Source organism: Vicugna pacos, chromosome 7 (assembly GCF_048564905.1).
Source record: "Vicugna pacos chromosome 7, VicPac4, whole genome shotgun sequence".
Lineage (NCBI taxonomy): Eukaryota > Metazoa > Chordata > Mammalia > Artiodactyla > Camelidae > Vicugna > Vicugna pacos.
In genome coordinates this window covers 39,267,178-39,280,028 of record NC_132993.1, presented here as the reverse complement: position 1 = coordinate 39,280,028, position 12,851 = coordinate 39,267,178, and the positions used below count along the sequence as shown (strand labels likewise).

At 36.3% G+C, this 12,851-nt stretch overlaps 1 protein-coding gene across 3 annotated transcripts in view; it reads left to right on the top strand.

Moving 5' to 3' along the window:
• Nucleotides 1–12,851, top strand: part of AVL9 (AVL9 cell migration associated) — a 46,785-nt gene that overhangs the window by 3,522 nt on the left and 30,412 nt on the right. For all 3 annotated transcript variants that reach the window (XR_012074367.1, XR_012074368.1, XM_072964707.1), the window contains exons 2-3: nt 9,976–10,096; nt 11,445–11,530. Coding sequence is in view for 1 of the 3 variants with exons in the window: in XM_072964707.1 (XP_072820808.1) it covers nt 9,976–10,096; nt 11,445–11,530 (207 nt within the window). In the remaining 2 variants the exon portion in view is untranslated. The remainder of the gene's footprint in view (nt 1–9,975; nt 10,097–11,444; nt 11,531–12,851) is intronic.

Below are 12,851 nucleotides of genomic sequence, written 5' to 3'. Positions count from 1 at the left end.
TTTGGTTTCCCAACTTTCTCCCTTTTTTGTCATAGTTTTTATAAAATAAAATAGCAAGAAAATGTACTGAAAGTTCCAATATATGTTATATTGTTCTTAAAGGGTATTCCTCACGTCTGCAAATAATTTTAGATGGCCTACAACTCTGCTTTCTTAACCCTTCAAAATCCAAATACATATGATATAAAGTACCTATATTACATGTATTTAAGTCTTAGGCAGAAGGACTGTTCTGGAAACTGTTCTCCTTTAATCAGTATAACAGGTGTTTCAGGCTTTCTAATTTTGTAAGATTTCCTTCACGATGGATTAATCAGCTACCTTCTCCACCTTAAGATTTACTTCCAGGTGTAAAGGATTAAAAGTGCATGGCTCATTGAATTGTGACTATTGCTTCAGATTGTTTTAGAATGTTTTAGGGTGCTTTGTTAGACTGCTCTTCCAAGTATTCAGAATGCTGCAGGTCATGTTGATCAACAGTTCTTTCCATCTACTGAGATTATTCATTGTGAAAATTCCCATTCTTGGTTGTAATGTGTAATTTTAAGGCTTAAGTGAGCCGAAGTAAAACCTTTGTTTAAAAAAGTTACTCCTTTCAGCAGTCTGCTGAACATAACTTTACCTAAGGAAATGTACTAAATTTTTGTAGTCTCTAATGTTATAAAAGTGCCCTATGATAAAAGAGTCGGTTTGTTTCACATGGACAAGGTGAAAGCCGTCTGTGTTGGAGATCCTCAAACTAGGCATTTAGGTGTCCATTTGTTCATCTTGTTTCCTACATTTTTTTCCACCTTTGAGGCCTTCAGGTGTATTTAAAATGAAAAATTCTTTCATTTTAGTTAAAATGAACATCTATTAACTTTATCTTTTGATTTTTTTTTTTACTTTTATTTGGGTAATTTGTGGAAATGATTTCTGTAGTAACCTATTAGCTTCTAGTAGTCATTATTCTAGTTTATTGATGTACTTAACTTTTAGAACATTTTAAGTGAGCTAAATTACTACCATACCATTTCAAATGATTTTGAAATATTTGTCCATTTCGACTCTTCCCCTGAAATTTTAAAAAATTTAATATTTAGCAAAGAACTCTTCTTCCTTAAAAACTCACCTGCAGTTAGACTCATTGACATGAGGTAACTTTGGACATCATCTCTGTAGTAGTTTGCTTGTTACAGATTGTGTGTTCCAGGGTTTTGTTTGTTCCTTACTTGCTTTGTGGAAGTAATTATATAAGCTGTATTTGTCAGTTTAGCATAATTTTTGGCAAAATAATATAATCAAATGGATATTAAATAAACGTTTTAGTTCTTTCATAGATAGATTGGAACTTATTTAAACACTCAATAGGGAATAGTTATTTTCCAAAGTGACATCATAAAAAGTTGAATTATTACTTGAATTTAGACCACTATTCTGATAGGAGTCATGGTTTTGTATATATAGCTAGTAGTTTTAAATAATTTTTCCTATTTTTTTTAATTGAAGTACAGTCAGTTACAGTATGTGAATTTTTGGTGTACAGCACAATGTCCCAGTCATGCATATACGTACATATATTTGTCTTCATAGTCCTAGCAGTTTTAATTCTTGAATAAACTGGTTTTACCAGACTGTACTTCTTTAAAAAGTAGAATTATAGAAGAACTAGAACTCATGTTTGCACTAGTTTCAACAGTGAATAAAGCAAACTAGAAGCAGTGAAGAGAACAGTGTATTTTCCTGTTGGTCTGAGTAGGCTGATGCTGAGAAAATCTCTGAATAGCAGGATGCTGCATTGCAAATTCAGGGATGGGATGAGGAGATTGGGGTGGGGGTTGGTTTATGTTAGGGTAATAGTGTCAAACCCTGACCCATTCAGGTTTTGGTAACAGATGGCTGGCTGACAGGCATGCAGTTTTGCCACCTTCTATCAATGGAATCCTATGGTGACAATGATGAAACTTGGGGAGGTATCTTGTGATTCTTGTTGGAATAAGCAGTTCTTTGAAACAGAAAAAACAATTTTGGATATTTAGAGGTTAGGGAAGAATAATATCTAAAGATTTTTTTAACTACTCAGAGAAACTCCGGAGAGAAGTTTGCATTTTCTGGCCCTCCATAGCACTTTTATTTCTTGAACTTTAATATTTTGGTGACGGTTTGTTCCTTATTTTAGCCATACTTTCTATATGCTGAAATGATGAAAATCTCTGACTTTGCAGGGCGACAACTTTAATACCTACAGCAGTGGAATCATTTTCATGTAGGCCTTGGCATCACAGCTAAGCAGGGTGGGGGGTCAACGTCTGTAATGGAAATTTAGAAATATCAGGAAGATTCTTTTGTCCTTTTATAATTCTTCCCAGATAGCTAGAAAGTGCTCAGCAGTGCCTAAATTTCTTTCTTTGGCTGAAGTCTTTGATCTCCTGTAGACTGCTTACATATCATCCATAACTTTCTCCTTGTTATCAACGTGGTTCAAATCCTTTGCTGAGGACAGATTTTGCTAGGTAGGGAAGACTGCAGAAGGACCCTGGTCTGTCAGGGAATGGGCACTACAAGAGGAAGATGAAGACGTAGGGAGAAGAGTCTTTACCTAGTAATTCTGAGACAAATTGATTCTATTATATTTGTTCAAGATGTCCTCAGATTAAAAGCTTAGTTTCTCTCTAGGATATTTTTAGAATATGTTACTTAAATTGATATTTTTGAAAAAATTTTAATCATATTCCAGCTGCTTTTAAAAAATGATATGCTTTCATAAGTAGTATATACTCACTGTAGTAGAAAAGTGAGAAAATATAGAGAAGAAAATTAGCACTTAAAATCCTGTATCCTAGAGAAATCTGCTCTTAACACTTGGATGAATATTCCTCTGGTTCTCCGTACTTTAATGAATATACGTAACTTTTCCCCAAAATGCATTATATAAACAAGTTTTTGACCTGCCTTTTGTAGTGTGACACTATACTATTAATATCTTCCATTTTGATAATGTTGAATTATAAACAGTATTTTCTCAAAATCTTCAACTTCTCCTTTTTGGACGCTTAGATGGCATTCCAGTTTTTTGCTATTTTGAGTAGTGCAGTAAAGAACATCCTTGTGACTTTGCACCATTTCAGAGTGTGGAGACTATTTTAAGCCTTTTTTTTTTCCCTGTGGAGATCTTGTTAAAATAGATTTTGAAGCAGAAATTCTGCCTTCCTAACAAATGTCACTCATTGTGCTATGGCATTCTCGGTTTTTTTGGGGGGGGGTTGTTTTTTTTTTTTAAACAGTGTTTCACACATGCCTCTGACTCAGCTAGGCTTTTGATAGCCAGTTAGAGGCAGAGAGATGGCAGAGCAGTTAATAGTTACTTCTCCATGTTGACCAGAAGCATAACATGGCTTTCAGTTTCCTCTCCCTGCTTTCTCGTATGTTGCTGCTTTTTTTCCATGGACTGGGAGACCACATCTGCTAAATATGTATGAAATAAAGTAACTTAGCCATGAGTTGTGAAAGACGACCTTAAGAATTCTCCTTAGTATTCTATCAGCGGCTTCATGATAGCTGGTTAGGCCGATAGATACTTTTCTCACTTATTCCTGATCGGCAGTGTTCTAGGTAATTAAATTGTCAGAAGTCTGACTTCAGAAACAGCTATGTTTGGATGTCCAGTTAGATTTGAAATATGGCTCTCTGCACTTGTATTTTCTTTATCCAACTCATTGTCACAAAGTATGTTAGCTGTGTATCCACAGACGGAAATGACTACGGGGTTGTTAAGGAACCCATTCCTGCCCCCATTGGCTTTCACAGGTGATAATAATAATTTGTTAGACTCTATTTGGTGGGTATGGTGCATATCTAGAAATTGAATTTTTTTTTTGCTATGTTAAAGTTCTAGTATTGAAATGTTAAAAATAAATTGATGTGTAAAAGATTGCTAGGGTAGAGTTCATTAAAATAAATTGATTTAAATCATTTGTTAGGAAATTTCTAATTTTCTTCTGCAAGAAAATAATTTTTGTAGCTTAGTATATATTTTGTAGCTTTGTATATATTTTCAATAACAGGGCTAAATAATGTTCCATTTATATCATATCATCCAGGACACCAGTCTTCATTCCACTGTATGTTTTTTATAAATCCTCTTCCTCTCCTGCATTAGAGGAATTTTATATACCATATTCCTATCATCCCTTTGTACTTTCAGCTCTGCCAACTTTGTAAGAGAACTATGAGGAAGACTGCCAGTTCTTTTGTAGTATTAAATCTTCACGAAATTGGGAGGGAAAACATAACTTAGAATAGACATGTCTTCTACATCCAGGGTTTCCTTTAAAGTGAAAAACATCTTGACAGAGCCTTGGTACTTGTTAAGAAAACAAATACCCTATGCTTCTGGGATAAAAGGGATGCCTAGAAAGGGAGTGGAGAGGCAGAGCAGCTGGTTCAGAATTTCCAGGAAGCCCTTTCCTTCCCTTGGGTAAGCCCTGTTGAACCCATATCTGTGGAGACTGTGGATGTATTTAATTTGTGTGCTGTTTAGCATTGTGGCTTCTACTGGTGCTATGGTGCTCTGACAGTGGAGTGGATGTTGCATTGTTAGAAAGTGAACAAAGGGTGGTTTTGAAGTACTTAGAGTTCACACCAGGACACTATGTTATTGTTTTTGTAGTTTTTCATTATTGTTTTTTCAATCTTTTGCCTCTGAGCAAAATACAAAGTAAATGGAATCTGACTGGAGGGCACCAGTTTGACTTGTAAACTATGGAAGAGGGTGGTAATATTTACCACCCTCTGGAGGATAAACATATTCACCATTTCTTACATAGTTCATTTAGCATTTAGAAAAATTGCCCTTTTAGTCCTTGTGATTAGAGCATCTTTCACTTGTTAAAAATCAGCCAGTCTTCTTTTTCCCTTTTATCTATTGTAGTTATTTGAGTATGTAAATTATTACTACTAATTGAGATCAGAATAGATTTTGCCACATGACAAATTGGTTGACATAACAAGAGAGATACTTGAAATTTGCATGGTTTAATATTTCTTTAGGGGAACATTTGATGTATCTGTTACACATTGTGTGTGCTAATGCCCTACCAGATACCATCTTTGATCCTCAGATTTAATTTAGATTTTGGGCTGTGAACTTTCACTATTAAATAGTAACCCTACTGGATAATAATTATTCTGGATATTTCTTAATCTCTAGGGATTTACTTTGGTTTTTGTCAGTGATTTTTCACATATACTTAGGGCTACCATGTACAATATGTAAACCCTGTACAGCACAGCTGCAGGGAGAGCTCTTCATGTAAACTGCATGGTGGTTACCCGGAGATGTACAGTGAGGCACCCTACTATACCTGCCTTTACTTTCTGTGGTACTGCTTGGTTTTATCGGCACTGTTGTTTAGATTGCATTTTGATTCAACTATTATCTAAGTCTCAGGTATTTTCCAAGCGATTTAAGACTCTTAAGCCTCTGTGCCATGAATTGTGTATCTGTCTGTATTATTTTGGAGATATCGAAAAGAGGCATCTAGAATATTGAGTCAGTATGCAAAATACGAAGAACATACAACTTAAGATTTATAAGGGGGGAGGGTATAGCTGAGTGGTAGAGAATGTGCTTAGCACACACGGGTCCTGGGTTCAATCTCTAGTATCTCCATTAAATAAACAAACAAACCTAACCCTCCCCCCCAAAAAAGATTTATAAATCCCATTTATTGGGAAATAGATTCATTTTTGTTTAGTTTTCCCCACACACCAACTGGCCACCCTACAATTCAGTCCTATTCTATACCAACTACCCAGAGTTAGCATCATACTCCACAGGTTTAAGGGCTCAGTCCCACAAGATGCTCACACTTTAGACACCAGTCCTAAATCCCCAGGCCACCTGCATTTCTGTTCAGCTTAGCTACAGTTTGGTGGTTCCCCCTACTCGGGTTCTAAAATTTCCTATAACAGCTCATAAAACTCAGGAAAACACTGCTTACCTTTACTGGTTTATTAAAAGGGATAGCCAAATGGAAGAGATGCACGGGACAAGGGATGTGGGATGGGGCATGGAACTTCCATGCCCTCTCTGGGCACACTATCCTCCCAGCACCTCAGAGTCTTTGCCGACTGGGAAGCTCCCTGAACCTCACCATTTGGGGGTTTTATGGAAGTTTCATTACATAGGCATGATGGATTAAACCATTAGCCATTGGTGATTGAACTCAGTCTCCAGCCTCACTCCCTTCCCTTCAGGTTGAGGGTGGAACTGAAAGTACCTAGCCTCTACTCGAGGTTTGACCTTTATGGTGACCAGGGCAGGTCCCATCCTGGAGCCACTTAGTCCCATCAAGAATCACCTCATTAGCATAAAGCCAGGTGTGGTTGAAAGCCTCTTGTTATAAATAACAAAAAATGTTCCTCTCAGGAAATTCCAAGGTTTTAGGAGCTTTGAGTCAGAAGGACCTGTTGGTAGCAAGTAAACCAGCAGAAGAAAAGAATTCTAGAAAGCTGTCAACACAGTATAGGCAGTCTATAATTAATGAAAAAGTTGTGTCCCAAAAGTTAGCTGTTTGAAATTCTGAATACATTTTCCCAAAGAAGTGATATTATAAATACTCTGGGTGCAAGTGAATCTAAAGCTGCCTTATCTTACCCATGGAATTCTTCAAGCATATGTAGTATCTACACTTATATTTATAGTAATTTTATGAGTTGACTGCATTTTAAATTGTAAAAGCAGTCATTTAAAAGTAAATACCAGTTTACTTTAAAGTAAATAATATCCTCAACTTTTGAGTGGGTTAGAAAAAGTTATCTGTTGCATCTACATGCCACACAGATAAAGCATATGTGACCAAAAAGTAGCAGTTTGTGAACATAGATGAAAGTTAAAAAATTGTTCGAGTTCTTTCAACTTTCCTGTAAATTTGAAATTTTCCCAAGAAAGATGAGGATAAAAAAGTGTAACAGGAATATTCCTTTATCTCCAATTCCCTGTCCTATTCACCTCTTCAGAGATAAAACCCTTATTAAAAATATAAATTGTATCTTTAAGCATGTTTTTTAATCCATTTACAAAGATGTATAATTGCTTGTGTAAATGGAATCACAGAATAAGAATTATACTGTATTTACTGATATCCTGCTTCCTTTTTAAATTTAGCAGTATGTATTAATTTTCTGTTGCTCTTGTTACTACAAATTTAGTAACTGAAAACAACACAAATTAGAGTTCTGGAGGTCAGAAATCTCAAATGGGTTTCACTGGCCTAAAATCAAGGGGCTGACGAGTCTGCATTTCTTCAGGATGCTCTAGGGGAGAATTAATTTTCTTGCCTTTTCCAGCTTCTAGAGGTCACCTGCATTCCTTCGCTGATGGCCCTTCCTCCATGTACAGAGTACCTTAAAACATAGCATCTTCAAATATCTTCGGCTTTTCTGCCTCTTATAATGACTCTTGTGATTACATTGGGACCACCTGGATAATCCTCCATCTGGAGATAATCTTATCTGCAATGTCCCTTTTGCTTTGTAAAATAACTGACAGATTTTGGGGATTAGGAAATTAATACCTGGAGGGCTCTTATATGAGCCTCAAGTTGCCTAGTCCTCATTTTATCAGAGGCTCAGCCACACATTTAGTAATATAAGAAACAATTATCCTATAAAATAGGTAGAATACAAGTAATATAGTTAGTAGTATTAGTAAAGTCATTAGGTAAGCATTTAAGCCAAGAACACCCATGAGGTGTGGCCCAGTGCATCCCCAGGTCAACTGACTTAGTCTGTTCTGTACCAGTCTTTGTCTTTAAGGGAAATTGTTTATTGGCATTGTTCATAAGGCATCCAGCCCAATTTCCTGGTGTTTTCAGGCTGGTTATCCTCTATGTGGTTTAATTATTCCCATCATAGAGTGGGGGGCCTTCAACTTAATGATCATAGCCTGGTGTTAGTCATGTAATTCCATCCCACAACTGAGGGAGGTTATATCTTTAGCTGAAATTTTGCTTGTTCAGATTGAGCTTGAGTGGCCCCAAAAGAAAATTCATATTTATGGCCAGGGTCACAGCAGGTATTATTAATTGGCCAGGTGAGGGGATCTTCTCAGCCTGGCCTGATGGTTTCTCTTCTGTTTGAGCATTGTTTTAGTAAGGGGAGTTTGAGGTCAGCAGTCCTCCCTATAGGACAGTCCAGTGCAGGGCCCCTTTCTAAGTGGAAATAATGATCCAAGAGTCAGTTCCCTTCAGTTTCACTGTCCATAAGCTAGTTAAGAGTACCTGATAAGGATCCTTTCATCTAGGTTGGAGATAGTCCTTTAAATGATATCTTTTCCAGTATACATAATCTCCTGGTTGCAAGTCATGGGCCATCTGATCTTCACCCAAAGATAGATTACTAAATTTCTGAAACAAGTTTAGAGTATCTTTTAATAATTCTGTTAAACTTTACAATAATATAATAGCAAGGAACTGTCTGGGAAGTGAGTCTTAGGCAGTAAATACAAGCCCTAATTAACAATACTAGAATTTAATATCCACTGAAACATAATCTTTTCCTTTCTAAAATTACCCTCATTTCTACCAAATATAACCAAACTCAAACTAATTTGTTTACAAAGTAAACTGGTTGTTCAATAAACTTGACCTGATGACTTATGTAAGTGTAAGGGATCATATAGGCTTTTTTAAAAATTGACTTTGCTGGAACTTTAATAAGAAATCTCAGGTTAAATTTTTTAAAAGCCTCTCAAGACCAGGGAGGCCATGCCAAATGCTTTACCTGTGATACCTATAGATTTGGGTGAATCATCCCTTTTCAAAGTTCCCCAGAAATACCTTGAGATTTCTGCACCTGTTAGGAGGTGGCCTTCCTAATTTATCTGATAAAGCTGTTGAGAATCTTAAGAGTTTCCAATCACTGGAATTTTACTCCATAATCCAAACTTTTAAAGAAAAATTTTCAAACTGAAATGTTGATTGCTTCTGGAGGTAGGAGCAGGGAAATTTAAACATTCTCAGTATGGAATTAGATCACCTATTAAAAATAATAATTTCTAAAGCCTTTTTATAACTGGCCTCCTGGCACCTTGATTCCCTTGAACTGGGAAAATGAGCCATCATGTCTTTCCACATTAAAGATGGGATCTAAAAGTTATTCTCATTCCTAGGTTGTTCCAGCTTTAGTGTGTATATTACAAATGCAATGCAAAATCCTGCTTAAATATACTTTGAAAGAAAATTAAACATGACACCTAGAACTTCTAAGTCAATATGATTACCCAAATCCTGAGCATTTAATAATGGTTTCCTCTCCAAGTTGCACTGAAATAACAAAAAGAAACAGAAGCACAGGGGAAATGCTAATAAACCTGGGAAATGCCAGAAACCAGAAACATAATAAAAACTTTGTTATTTCTATAGGACACAGTATTGGAGAGACTTTGTTGACTTTTCATTGATCAACTCTCAGTCTTGGGGAAAAAAATAACCTGAAGTGGTTAATACTCACTCACACCCCCAACAACCCATCAAAGCCATAAGCTCAAAGCTTCAAGTCATGGAAGCAAGGGAGCCAACTGATGAGAAGCAAATCTAGATCTTGGCTCAACTTCTCAGATTCCTTTGTTGGGTCTTTCCTACTCGGTTCAGTAGGATGTTGGTTTTTCTTAGGCTCCATGTCTTCAATTACCATCTGTTTGATAACACCTCCCAAATGTACATCTCTAGCAGTCACCACCACCACTACCGTCTACCCTCATGTGCACATTGGAATTAAACACCTTTTTAATCAGAAAAGGGAAAAGGCTTACAAATTTTTCCTTCTTACTTCTTTTTCCTCTTCTAAACCATAGGTTTGCTGATAATATCAAGTGGCATCAAGTGTGACTTATCCTTACTTCTGTCTTTCAGAGTTTAAAATCATTTTTGCCTGTCAGAATATAATGCAGCCTTTGATCAACCACCTTCTGGCTAACACTCTTTACCATTTTAGGTTGAGTTCTCTTACCCGCCCCTGATTCCAGGAGATGGACACGACAGTCACATTTTACCAGAGGAATGGAAGTATTTGCCCTTCCTTGCCTTACCAGATGGCGCACACAACTACCAAGAAGGTATGTAAACAGACAGTGGAGTGATCAGTAGGTATCCCTCCCACATTTTTTTTTTAATTTGCTAAGACATCTTAGATTCTAAGTACTTTGGTAATGAAAGACCTTTGGCCTATTGTGACTATGCATAAAATATTTAAAGCTTGTTTAGAGATGACTAGTTAGTCAAACACTAGAGATCTCCAGAGGAGTGTCAGCCTTATATTGGTAATGGTTGGTGAACATTGGCCACTCCTTTGCGAGGAGCCCTGTTCAGAAAGTAAGTGCTAGCCAGATTAGGACATCTGCTACTGGTAGCAGTTTTGCATTTAAACTTTAGACTCCTGTCAGAGACATACTAAAGTGCTTACCGCACCAGCTGCAGATTAAGGCTCTAGCTCAAACTTATTAGCTTAGTCCTGCAAAGCCAACCTGAAAAGCAGCCAGAATTGCTTCTTCACCCTTCTCCACTGCCATCGCAGTGCTCTCTGAAAAGTTTGCTTGCTTGCACAGGGAGCATGTTAGCACCCTCAAGGAAGGCAGTGCTGTGATGTTAGTACTGAATCTTCTATCACCCTATAAATGAGTGCTTTGAGTGGCTTAATGAAGAATTATACTTTATGGTATTAGAGGCTCTACCAATACACCAGCTTAAACTTGGTTTGGTTACCTGTATTTCTAATACTTACTAATTTTTGTATGAAATGAAGTATTACTATGCAGTTTAACGTAAAATTGAAATGCGGTATTTTTAACCTCACAAGTCATAATTTTTTTTAACTTTTTTGTTATGAAAGCTTTTAAGCATAGAGAAAAGTTGGAAGAATAGTAGAGCAAATATTCCACAGATTTTCTTTATACGTGTGTATGGTTTTGCCTATTCTGTTTGAAAGTCAGTTGCAAACATCATGACACTTTACCTCTAAATACTTCAGCATGCATGTCCTAAGAATAAGATCATTCGCTGGCATAACTTCTGATACCATACCACAGCTAAGAGATTTAACTAATACCATGTAATATCAACCTATGTTGAAATTTTGCCAGTTGTCTCCAGAATTTCTCAGAATTTCTATTCAAAATTTATGGATTGCCTTTGTATGTATTTTCTGAGAAAAGTGATTATAGTCTCAATTCGACCTGTTATAATTCAACGTCCTGGGCCTTTTGTGATGAGTGTACACTGGAAGGTGGTTAGAGGAATTCTAAGGAACCAGTGGTTTTGATCCTAGAAATAAATGCGACATGGGTTCCATAGGTTCCTTTTTACATCATTGTTTTTGTTTTAATGACTGCATTAAAGTACCTTCAGATTTCAATAATAATAAAGGTAATTCTCTGTGGTATTTACATTTTTCTGTGTATCTCGTAGATACTGTGTTTTTTCACTTGCCACCCAGAAGTGGAAATGGAGCCACTGTATATGGTATCTCTTGCTATCGACAAATTGAAGCCAAGGTACGACAGTTAAAATGAACGACAAAAAACACTCACAGATTCCTCAAGTGTTGGTTGCTTAAGATGTAGAATTTGGAGAAATAGTCTTTATTTTTCTTATGGTACCTGTGATACTGTTTTTCAGTTTTTATAAACTAGCTGTTTTCTCTATGGTACCAGTTTATTCACATGAATGTTTTTCTGAGTTAACATTGGTGACTCTTTGTATCATATATTTTGTACATTGTTTTTAGATAGTGATACCTAAATTTTCCATTTGTCTTCAAAATACTGTATTTAAACTTCATGGTGTCTTTGAATTTTTCTAATCTTTGGTATATAACTTAGAAAAGTGGAGTGGTAATGTGTGTTGTTTTTTTACAGAGCATCCTAGAAGTAGTGGAAAGTACTTTCGTGGCTGCAAACTACTCACACGTTATCTTAACTATCTATAACTAAAATTTTGATGATTCCTAAACTATGTGCCCGTGTAATGCCTGACTTACTGTAATAGCTCTTTCCCCTCCTTTTTTTGTGATGGGGGTACTCTTTCTGAGTAAAAATGTCTTTCCTCTTATGAAATCATTACTACTCTGAAGTAGTGAGAGCTTCTCAGCGTTGGCTGCACATTGGAGCCACCTGGGGAGCTTTAAATATTACGGGTGACCGGGTCCCAACCCCAGAGATTCTGATTTAATGTTCTGGGCATCAGGAGTATTAAAAGCTCTCCAGGTGATTCTAATATGTAGGCAAGACTGAACCACTGCTCTAAAACAATGGTTTTTAATTAGAACTACCTAGAGACTTTTTGAAAATACACATATCTGGCCTTTGCTTCTATAGGCTGAATTAGAATCTCTGGGAGTAGAGCCTAGGCAATTACATTTTAAAAGCCTCCTCAGGTGAATAATTAACTTAGTAAATCTTTAAAAATTTTTTCTTATAACTTCTATAATGAAGATTTTAAACATGCAAATAAATTAAAACAATTGTAAACACATATATACCCACCATTTCGATTCAACCATTGTCAATGTTCTACCACATTTGCTCTGTATATGTATGTGTGTTTCCCTGAACCATTTGCAAGTTAACTGCAGATGTACTTAACTACTGTGAAATAACCCACCATGAACAAAGTCTGGAACATAGAACACACAGTAAATGTTTGTGGTTCAAATGAGTAACTGAATTTAAAGATAAAGAAGTCTGAGATAATTGTGCATTTGATTGCTTCATATACTGTTACCCTTACATACACTTAGATGAGATGAATCAAGCTGCTGTCCTTTCTTAGAAATCTGTTCCCTTTACTACCCCTTATCCCCTGTAAGTTATATAA